Consider the following 11,932-nt stretch of genomic DNA (forward strand, 5'->3'; position numbering starts at 1 on the left):
GCCTGCTTTAATTATTTTTGCCACATTCAGTTTCTCTTACTGTCACCACAATGAGAAATTAAGAATATTTACCTAATTTATTTGTAACCAACCCCATAGCTGCCCCTCCCATACACACAGACAGATCATGGACTGTGCCATGGGCTATGTCTTACTGTTTATTTTTTGCCCTACTAGAATAAATCATAATTGCACATCCACTACAGTAGGTGGCAGCGATGCTCTCATTGAGTGCTGCAAGGAGCATTAGTTCCTCTGCAGAGGTACTTATTACAATTTTATAGACAAATAATACTGATTATACCGACCTATTTCAAGGTATTGGTACTGGTATCGGCCAGCTTTTCCCTCGTTTTACTATCATGAACTAGAAATTAGAAAAATAGAAAACTGCACAATTCAAGTGTTGCACTGAATAATAAAAACAAATGTGCAAAAAGAAATCTGTGCATTTACATGAATTAAATGCACAAATTAATTTATTGAAAATACTAAAAAGGCAGAATGAATGTTCCATGTGAGCAAGTCAGGATCAAGAATGTAAAACTAAATTCACAAAGATACACAGTGACTTCATGATACTTTGGCTGGTGTGACATTCCTCTCTTGAAAGCGGAACACAGAGTCGCCAGCTATACGAGAAGTAAATCTTGCTTCTTTTTTTTTTACACTCAAATAAAACCACGTTTTTCAGTAATCATGTAAAATACAAAAACATGTTCTATTTCCAAAAACGGTTGGATACATTTGTAGAGATACATGTAACATCACACCAAACAAAGTCAGGCCAACTTTCCTGATGAGCTGTGTACTGAGCTCTTTAGCGGCTAAACTGAAAAACAAGAATCCACCATCAAATGTGGACGAATGCAAGTGCATGCCAGTAAATCTTGGACTTGTGACCATCAGAAATCCACACATTCAAAATTACTCATGATGATTACACAGTAGCAAATGTATTACATATGAAGAAAGAAAGGCTAACATGAAGAGATTCTGAAAGATATGATTTAAAAAAAGAAAAAAGAAAAAAAGATAAAACTGCACAACTTGGTAGAGACTGGTGACAGATATTGCAGTAAGGGAAAAGGAAGAATATGGGTTCACCATGTGTAGTAGTAGTCTGTGGGGTGACAATTATAACTTCAGTCTATCCAGCTCTTATTCATGACAGTAGCACAAAAAGTTGAAGATATGTCCATAACTCTGTGAAAGTTATCCTTTGGCTTTTCACAATTCCGCAGGAGTCCATGCTCTGTAGGTACCACCAGTGCGTGAAAAGCTCATCTAGTCTCAATGCAGTGCATCCATTTATTTGGGAAGGCAAGGTGTTGAGGACAGTTTATGGGAAACGAAAGACCACAACGTTAAGAGTAGGCTGAGATTTTGTAGAAAAAACGCATAGCTCTCCCACAAGGTTTGCTGTTTGCATTTCCATCGAACCTGCGAAATAGTCAAATCAACCAGGTTATTAACTAACTTGCTCCCAAAAACGTATAATTACATTCTATCGTAAATGTCTTAAGTGTCCCAAAGACGTATTTATATGTTTTTTAATGTTTTTATTTTATTTTTTATGCTAGAGCATACAGAAGGCTTTGATGCAGCCTCTGAACTGCAGGTGGCTGCAGAATATAAGAGATCAACCAGGGCCATGTTGCAAAAAGCTTTCCTCCACTGTTTTAAACAGATTTGTGAATAATGATGAAACTTAGCTACATTCGAATAATAATTGCTGCAAAACTGAAACAGACAGAAATATAAATTAAGAGTCTCTCATCTTTCAGTCAAAATTCAGTAAAACAGCCAGGAGCAAAGGGGGTTGCTTCAGTGAAAATGGCTGGGAGTGAACGAGTTAAAAACACATTTTTAAATGTGCATTTGCAAAGCAGAAAGATGTATTACAAAAGTGGTTAGTTATTTACTGATTTCTCCAAAACAAAAATCGTAATTAAGCTGCAGTGTGGACATAGCCAAAAACAGTTTTTGAGTGAAAAATGGGCCATTCTGGCAAAGAAAAGTTCATTGAATGCTTTATGGCCTTGAAATACTTACTTTGTAACTAATTGCCGTTCACTTGCATTGACGGTGTTCCTCCGTGGTCAATCGCTGCTCTTTCTCTACTGCGATTCTCTCGTTCTTCATCTTCCTCATCCCGCTCCTCATTGCCACTGTGGTTCTTACAATACAGTCTGAAATAAAGGAGGATTTGTAACTAACACAGAACAATACGAATGAATACCCCACAAAGCTGTGGCTCAATAAAAGAATGGACTGTGCAAGCATTTGACTTGTACTAGACTAGAAATAAGACTGGCGCGAGTAGTGCTTACTTGTAGATTCCACGTGCCATGTTCTCAATGTACTTTGCTTTGTCCTGCAGACCGCAGTGATAGTGGTAAGTCTTCACACAAGCTTTGATCTCACATCCAATGGTTGCACCCAGCTGGGTGCAAAGTGTGCATTTCTTCAAATACAACAAGACAACCACAAATTCGCATTAGATGATAACAGGCAAATTCCAGAGCAATTGATCAAACGCTGGGTAGAGAAAATCTTTTAACCATTCTTTTCCCCCTCTTAATCTCTTGGATTACGGTTTTCACATCAAAGTTCCCGAATTCGGCGCGTGATGTGGTGGTCAGCTGAACTGTCCCAGACGAAAAAAGCTGTAAATCAAGAACAGAAGATTCAATATCACAGCACATTTGCAGCACTTAAATTCATCGCAGCAACTGGTCTGTCCCCGTTTCCCGCTCCACACACATGCGCACTCGCTCGCACAGACCTTACCATGCATTTATAGTGAGCAGCCACTTTCTTGGAGTTATCGGTATGAAGCACGCCCCTCGTTTCATTTTCTTCATCACCAGCATGGCAAAAGCCACAGCGCTGGCCGCTATCACCCGGACTGGCCCGAAGAGGCGACCTTTCCCTCTGCAACACACAGTAGACCACTGAGAGGCCAAATTCAATCAAGCCACACTGAAAAGGTCTTTGTGCGCAGGCCTACGTGTGAGGAAGTCTCCTCGTCTGCAGCCTGTGAGGAAGTGGAGCGCGTGTCTTCTGATTGGCCACGAACCTTGGTTCTTCCTTTCTCAAACCTTCCTCTGCCCCTATTTTGTGGCGGCGAAGAGTCCGAGTCATTGGCCACGCCTTCCTCTTCATCTGAAAACAAACAAAACAGAGAGAAAGAAACCTTTATTAAAAAAAATAATAATAATGCATCCATTTGAAGTTTTACTCATGTGAATGTTGTACAAGTGTAGGGAAAAGTGCATGGATCTGACATGTTAAATAATAAAATGTTATTACATTGTAGACAGACTTACCTTCAATGCCATCTCGAGAAGCGTCTCGATGTTTGCGGCAGTAAACGCTACAATTGGGAGCAAATAGTAGTTCAATAGTTTCATGAAAAGATCCATTCTTCAGATGGTCTAATGGAGTCAAAATGGAAAGTAACTTACAGGTAAGTTCCTTGTGACGCATTCTCTTTAACCTGGGCTTTGTCCTTTACAGCGCAGTAATAGTGGTAAGTCCTCCGGCACGTATTCACGTCACAGCCAATAGTAGCTCCCGGCCGGTGACATGACGAACACATCTGTAGCGGTATGTGGAGCTTTTATTATTATTTTCAAAATAAAAAACACATTTCTTTCATTTTACTAATGTCATTTTCATGGGCTTAAGTATGTTAATGATATGTTAGTCAGGTAATTATAGCGAGACAGCACCCCCCAGTGGGCATGACTGTATTGTTGCAGGATTTAAATTTATGACCTAAAAAAAAAAATGCCATAGTGAAAGAAAGTAGTTGCTTAGGGGCCAGCAACCACATAGTTTCATCCTTTGATGCATTCAAAAACAACTACATGGTAATCTCCCAGGTAAAGGACAGCACATTTTGTGATGCCGGTGATTATTTCATCTGACTTCAGGAAAAAAATTTCCCCATAGGAAAAAAAAACCCCATCAGTTCTGTCAAAAAACCTTCTTTAACTTTATTAACCAAGTGGTTTGTAGATATCTGAAATTGGCTGGCAACCAGTCTAGGGTTTACCCTACCATTAGCTCAGTGTCAGCTGTGATAGTCTCGAGTTCACCCAAATATGGATAAATGGATGTTTTAACGAGATAAAATTACAGTATAGGGAAAATTTCATATTTATCATGACCAACATTTTCACTGTTATTGCATTATCACACTTCAGTACTACTAAAACAAATATGCAAATACTACTGATCCCCCACCCCAAAAACAAACAAACAGATCAACAGTATGCACCAAACACACTGTAACACCTTTTCAGTATAATAAAAATACAAAATAAAAATCATCAATCCTGCATTATATTTTGACAATAGACATTGGAAATAGCAACAACCAAATAGAATGTAATTATATAGACCCCACAAAATATATTTTAAATGGCAACGACAGCGGTGATATATTGTCACTCTCTTAAGTCTTAATATTTTGCCGGCCACCTCTACTAAAATTGATCACATCCTTAGTTAAACTCAATCATTCAATTCAAAAGTAAGGCTTTCCAATACAATTAGGTTTTGGTTGATGAACACATGAAATTCATAAAAAAAAAAATGTTTTCATCAGGTTGCTACAAACACAATCATATTATTGCCATTTTTAACTGAGTGTAAGTTACCAGGATGCACACGAAAACGATTTAAAACTGCATTTTGAGCAAACAACATTCACGAGGCTTAGACTTGTCAATTTTAGTTGGCTATATTCACGCTTTTACTGGACTCAAGCACTTTATCCAGGTGTTAACCGTTCCTGCTTGACGTTCCAGACTGAGCTATGCCTGCTACTCGAGGGCTTAAGTCAAGGATAGTTAAGACTTCAAACACAGAAAGGAATAAATCTAGACTCCTGTTGTAGTTTTATTCGTGGATTTACCACTTTTACCATTCATGTGCAAGCAGAGGTGCCATAAGGTGGGAGCAGGGAGTAGGGGATGATGTGGCCCTAGATACCGGCAATATTTTTTTTTGAAAATTTGCAGTATTGATGTGGAGGAGAGAGCCCAAATCAGATAGGCCGGGAGCTAGGTGCACTCCTCAAGATGTTTATTGTTACCTTTTTTTGACTATGAATTCCTGTTATCTCATACCTTGGGCCATCACAAGTTGATAGGGACCACCCCCAACTCAGGGCCGTTTGGTCACAGGGGCCAAAAAAAAAAAAACTTTTGGGAAAAGCTACTGGAGAAATCGTGTAATTGCAATTGACAAGGTACAGCAACTGCTTAAATGGTCAGAAAACTCTAAAGTTTTGCACAGAGTTTTGCTGACAAATGGCGGAAATAGCAGGAAAATAATCATGGGCTTCCTGTATTTCAATTCTCAAATATCACCCTGAACATACCCTAAAAGATCAAAAAATGTCTCTCCGCCTCACAAATTACCATCAAAAGTGATCCATTTCAAACATTTTATTATACATCTCACTGCCGCAAATGTATTTAAAAAATATCCCACCTTCAATTTAAGTCCCAGATGAGCTTTCTATCTAACATTTCTTAACAATAGATAAACATTCTGTGTAGCCAAATGGAGAAATATCAAATAAGGTGCATCTTAACCATAAAATTGAACTAAGGCCCCCGAGGACCGGATTCTGACACCTGTGGCTTTGGGGATTGTGTCACCCTCAAACCATAGTGGTTCTAACTTGCCAGTGTCTGTGTTCATGTGAAATCCATGGTCGAGAGGAAATGGGATCTCTGGGTTGTGCTGATGAGCCCTCTTCCAGACACATACCTGGAAGTTGACTCTTATGTGCTGGAAGGGTCTCTGTGTTGACCTCTCCACCTTCCCACCTTGCAAGAGGGTCGTTTTCCAGCACATAAGAAGAGTCAACTTCCAGGTACAGCGGATTGAAAAATTATTCATTCCTTCAGTTTTTCAACATTTTGGCACAATAAGACCACAAACATAAATATATTTTATTGAAATTGTATGTGAAAGTTAAACACAAAGTAGCACACAATCTTGAAGTGAAACAAAGTGTCTATCTTGTTTCAAACTTGTTTTATAACTAAAAAACTGAAAAGTAGGGTGTGCAAAAGTATTCAGCCCCACCACTTGAACTAATACTTTGTCGAACCCCCCTATGTTGCAATTACAGCTTCAGGTCTTGGGGTATGTCTCTATCCAGTCGGAAGGGTGAAATGTTTGCCCATTCCTCCTTGCAAAACAGCTCCAGATCAGCTAGGTTCAGGCATGAAAACGGTTCAGGGGTGAAACAGGTGAGAAGCACTTGGACCAACATTTTTACCATTAATATTCGTCAGGCGCTCGTCAAACAGGTGGGTGGGTGGGTGGGGGGATGGGGGGTGGTGAGGTGGACGAAGGGATGGGCAATTTAAATGTTCAAAATTTTAATGCCGTCAAGAACAACTTTTTGCGAAAATTTTAACATCTTTGCTACATTTATTGGACTATGGATGGATGTTGAAAAAAACATTTTGAATCGAGCAGACCTTCCGCATTCAGCAGATAAGGCTCCACACCTGTGCACTCTATCTTTCTTGCATCCAGTAAACAGTCAATATTCAGTCTCCTGGTTGTTATTATTAGTATAGCGAGCAATCAAGATTTAAAAAAAGTGGAACTTTATAAAGGTATTTTTATTCATTGTCAGGATCTTGTCCTTTTTTTGGTTCCCAGATTTTGTGTGACCATGTTTAATGTTGCGCCTTGATACCCTGGTCCACCTGGTGCCCTGGGGGCATAACATTATTCATTTTAGATAGTATAGTACTACATAACCCATGTTTCAAATATTGTTTAAGATTGTACTTAGATGCAGAAAAATAGCTTAATCCCATTTGGAATTGGAATTCTGGAATTTTCTGTTTTTTTTCTCCAATTTAGGTACAGTGGAGTATTTTGGTCATAGCTTCTCTAATACTTCAGATAGAAAGCTCATCTTGGACTTAAATTGAAGGTTATACATGTGGGAAGTTTTTAATATACATTTGAGGCAGTGAGATGTATAATAAAATGTTTGAAATAGATCGCTTTTGATGGTAATTTGTCAGGCGGAGAGACATTTTTATTTATTTATTTAATCTTTTAGGGATATGTTGAGGGTGATATTTGAGAATTGAAATACAGGAAGCCTATGATTATTTTCCTGCTAGTTCCCCCATGTGTCAGGATACATCGTGCAAAATGTTAGTTTTCTGACCATTTATGCAGTTGCTATACCTTGACATTTGCAATTACACTATTTCGCCAGAAGCTTTTCCCTAAAGGGGTGTTTTTTGGCCCCTGTGACCAAAGGGCCCTGAGTTGGGGTGGTCCCTATCAACTTGTGATGGCCCAAGGTTTGAGTTAACAGGAAATCATAGTCAAAAAAAGGTAACAAAAAAAACATCCTGAGGAGTGGACCTGGGTCGGGGCCTAAGGTTTTTTTTTTTCACAGGGCCACAAATCCCTCTCTGAGTGCAACGTTTACACATATAGCTACACGGTGGCGGTCAAATCAGCCAAAGGCGCGTTTTGCGCAAGCGAGGTTCACTTATTGTCAGGATGCGCAGGGGCTGACGTCACCCACCCTGATTGGGCCATTTGCTTTTTTTCCTCTCACAAACAATTCACAAAAATGCACAATACGACAATTAAAAATCTTAAAACAGAGTTAATTGTTTGACACTGGCTTAGCTGCACTCTCATGATGTACAGGACACTAAGGTCTCACAAGGTATGCTCTGTCCAACATCTCAAGTTTTTGTGGGACAAGAGCACAATTGTCAATAAAATTTCAGAACTGTATGGGTAGACATTCAAATGTGGAGTGTCCACTGTCCCGCTTTACAACCACCTTTGTTAATGCTGTGTTAAAAACGACTCACCAGCTTGTTTCCTCTTTTGATTTCCTTCTTTACATCTTCAACAGAAAACCCTCCGATGTTTTCATTATCAGAGTGCGATGAGACCAGGGCAGAGGAGAAAAGCTAGGCCACAAACATGAGAAACAACATTATTTGTGCTTGTATCCACCATCAAAAGCAAAACAGCTCCCCAGTTCATATCTTGTCAGTGACTTTATTAAAAACAATGATAGGAAAAATAAAGCTAAGACAACCTATTTGGACATATCACACTTATAGTAGAGACATACTATTTTTTCTCTATCTCTCTCTTCTTCTTCTTTTTTTTTTTATCAAGAAGTGCAAAATAACTAAGTAGGTTTCCATCTAACCAATCTGAGACAATACCAAACCACATTCTACACACATAACAAATGCTAAGACTAGAGATTTTAGAAAGAAAAATAATAATGAAGTGATAACAAATTGGGTTTGGTCCAATGTTTAGTGAGTGTAGTTTTGTTTTGTGAGATTAATTTGAGCATGTTTCCCTTTATCACATCCAAAATACCTGCTTGTAGCAGCTTTGTTAATTGGTGACTTGTTTGTGTTCAAAGTGCAGCAGGGTGAAAATTGACGTAAAAACATACCGCTTCCTACTCCACTTTTCACAATAAAATACATTACAAAATGACTTAGAATACAACCCCAAGGTGGTATTATGACCTGTTTTGGGCTTTTTGATTGTTTTGACAAAGCCATTTCAAAATAAAATACTGCCCACGGGTTAATTAATAAGGTTCAATCTCGACTTTTGTTTTTTTGCTCTTTTGTTCCTGTTGTAGGTGGTGGTGTCTGCATGTGTGCACCACGCTGCCCTTAAGAGACCAAGGCATGCACAGCAGGAACAGCACACTCAACAAAGTGAACAAGGCACACCACACGGATAGCAAAGCCGTAACAATCACAACAAAATTATCATGAAATTCCTGGCAACACTTTTAACCAGCATTATAATTTGTTTAAATGTCTGTTATTGTCAATAGCCATAAGCATCGACTCTCTTTCTTTCTTTCTTTCTCTGTGTGTATATATATATATATATATATATATATATATATATATATATATATATATAAAAAAAAAATTGTTTTACGTTTTAAATCATATTAGTAATGATAGCATCAATAATGATATTGTAATTTATCATTTATATCTCGGATCATAATCCACATATTTTTCTGCACGGTACACAGTGGCTTTTACATTTACTAACATTCATATTCATCAAAAACATGTTTGTGAATCCAAGGTTAGAAAACATGTGTGAAAAATAATAAATAAATAAATAAATAAATAAATGTACACAGTGACTGAATAAAAACCACAAAAGATTCCCTCTGGGCAGAATTATGCAATAATTTTGCCAAATGAAGGTGAACTTACTTTCTAGAGTCACATGCTACAAGTAAAAGACCACTGTGCTCTGCTCACCATGCACTTGTGATGGGCTGCCACCTTCTGGCTGTCAGACAATAGCAGCTGCCCGCACTCCTTTTCCCGGCTGGTTCGACAAAAGGCGCATTTAAGCAGGCGAGCCGCAGCACCTTTCCTCTGCCCAGACATGATCTGGAGCGCTGAGAGCGGATGACTTCCTAATGAAAATAAAACAATGGTAGTGAAAAAGACCAACTGGATTAGACAGATTTAAGACATGATACTCATCAGTAAAACTGCTTCAACCACAGTATGAGTTGATGAACTGAAGCCAGGGGAAAAGAGTCAAACATGCAACTGGAAGTAGAAACCAACTAGAATACGAAACTATAAAAAGCGATGAAAGAACGCAAAATTGGAGTGTTGCATCCAAAAGACAGACTTGAGATGTTTGAGGTCCACACAGATGCTGAATCATCACTTCTTCCATAACAGACGTCACGTAGTACATTTGTGACATGTAATTAAGTATGAATAAAAAATAGTCAAATTACTAAATAAGAAAAATTGCTTGTGTATAATGGCAGTGCTAGTTTATTCTATCGGCACAGCAGAGGCCTGTGGATGCAACATCAGTGGTCACTATAAGCTATAAGTGTAACTATGTTAGATTAGGCAAAATCAGGATCAAACCAATTCTATCTTATACACAGTGTACATGATGACTACCTGCGCTGCGCATATACATTTTTGAAATGATGCAATACACTGTGCTGACACTATCTTCTCAGTATTTATGTGCACTGTATATGTACCAAATCTGACTCCTTTTTTTGCATCCACTCAGTAAAAATATGATTCTATGGAAAATGGGCCATTTTAGAACAGTGCATCTTTTAAAAAAATATATTTTTTGTAAACATTACGTGATTATTTTTACTATTTTAAAATATTCATATTTAATTATAGATTAACATTACATATTAATTGGACATGTATGTGAAAATTAAAACCACTTCTGCCAACAAGGGTCATCTCAATCTCTAAAGGTGTGCATTATTTTCAGGGATGGTGTGATTAAAAAGCTGCTCAGCGGCCTCGATGGATGGAATGGACGGGAACATTTCAAGATGAGACTCAATAATAACGTCAAAATAAGTGTTTTGTTTTTTCTTAAGACAAACAATGTACTGCGACGCCTAGAACGAGCCATTACTGCCATGATAGCAGAGCCACCATCGCCCCACTGCGGCGGCTACATCGGTGTGTAAACACAATAAGCCCATGAAAACGACATTTAAATAAGTCTTATTACAAAGTCAACTGTTCGCCAAACAATCCTCATAAATGAACATTTCAACATATTGTACGGCGAACAATGTGAGGAATATGTGGCTGCTGCTCATGAAACGAGGAAACTCCCCCAGATTTCTCCCTACAAAGTTTTGAATTAAAGGGGGTGTGTATCTCCTTCTCCGACAAACTAGCTATAAACTGGTGATTTTTTGGGAACTGGGAACGTTTCAACGCCTCGAAATGTTTCACAAGGCCCCAGTTTAAAAAATAAAAAGGCCAAGGTCTGAAAAGAGGACTTTTTGTTTCGGCGGTAGTGGGAAGCGGAAAAGCAGCGAATATTTCCCTTTAAATGAGGGATATTGTCATGACAGGCGCGGGTCTTTGCAAACCGCTTCGAAAGCAAAGAGCGCCATACGTGATGTATCCCTGAGAAGAGAGCAGCTTGGCTTGAGCGCCAGCACAACGGCCTCGAACCACAGGAGGCCACGGAACACGCTGGCTGTCTCGCAAGCCCGCGATACAAAAGTCTTACCTGCCAACTATTATCTTACGGCGCCAAGATGTTAAATTAGGAAAGTGTGGCGAGTGGTGACTGAATTTTCCCCGTCCTTCTCAAGTGATCGTGTGCTTTCCTCACTCAACTACGGTTAAGCTAGCTACCAAGGCCTTACACTCGCTACTTCCGGATGTGAGTTTCAGAATAAAAGTATCGGTGACGATTTGCATTCTGGTCTCTGGAAATGTGAAAATGTGATTTCGCACACAACGCGGATGCAAGACACTTTATCGTTACAGTACGTTGTATGTGAAACTATAGTCACTGCAGGGAAGTATACACCAAGTTGATGAACTTTAATGGGGAGTAGCAAACTGTGTATACAGGTTAATTATGTTAACAACTTCTGATTTATTTCAGTTGTTAAATTCAATTAATAGAATTCATAAATTAAAAAGATCAGTGGCAAGCTGTGCATTTGGTACCTGGACCTTCAGAAGGGTCACATAACCGATAAACCACCCCTTAATACCAACAATATCATATCATAATCACATCACATACTTATGCTTCTTAATTTATTTATTTCATTTTATTTTTCGCATTTATCAACTTCTTACGGCCTGACTAAAGGTTTAATTTACAACTATTTTTTGGTCCAGTAGTGGAACATGAAACATGAATGGTAATAATAAAAATGAAATATAAATAGACTAAGAAAAAAAAAACACAATGAGCAATAGATATAAAGTGTAGGTGTGAAGTTTTAAGTGATACAGGTTTATTTTGCATTCATAAGTCTGAAGATTATGTTCATGCAAGAGACTACAGTCTGCATGAACCTCCTTTCTGAGGG

General features: G+C 38.5%; 1 protein-coding gene across 1 annotated transcript; it reads right to left on the reverse strand.

Moving 5' to 3' along the window:
• Positions 1–431: 431 nt before the first annotated feature.
• On the reverse strand, positions 432–11,258 carry phf6 (PHD finger protein 6). Its single transcript, XM_086085013.1, has 11 exons — positions 11,113–11,258; positions 9,342–9,502; positions 7,890–7,991; positions 3,471–3,604; positions 3,333–3,379; positions 3,014–3,168; positions 2,794–2,937; positions 2,565–2,669; positions 2,334–2,467; positions 2,056–2,192; positions 432–1,443 (listed from the first exon to the last, which is right to left on the reverse strand). Exons 2-10 carry the CDS (start codon positions 9,471–9,473, stop codon positions 2,063–2,065), a joined length of 1,083 nt encoding a protein of 360 aa, XP_085941139.1. The 5' UTR covers positions 9,474–9,502; positions 11,113–11,258; the 3' UTR covers positions 432–1,443; positions 2,056–2,062.
• Between the last annotated feature and the right edge of the window lie 674 nt (positions 11,259–11,932).

Source organism: Leptonotus elevatus, chromosome 9 (genome assembly GCF_054856555.1).
Source record: "Leptonotus elevatus isolate MCC_2025b chromosome 9, RoL_Lele_1.0, whole genome shotgun sequence".
Lineage (NCBI taxonomy): Eukaryota > Metazoa > Chordata > Actinopteri > Syngnathiformes > Syngnathidae > Leptonotus > Leptonotus elevatus.

Bases quoted from the DNA above. Each gene is read 5' to 3' on its own strand.
- phf6 (XM_086085013.1), bottom strand. From the start codon at position 9,473: ATGTCTGGGCAGAGGAAAGGTGCTGCGGCTCGCCTGCTTAAATGCGCC. The intron at 3,605-7,889 runs GTGAGTCGTTTT...ATACCGCTACAG, and splicing joins TCAAAAGAGGAAACAAGCTG to ATGTGTTCGTCATGTCACCG. The intron at 3,380-3,470 runs GTAAGTTACTTT...TCCCAATTGTAG, and splicing joins GCGTCACAAGGAACTTACCT to CGTTTACTGCCGCAAACATC.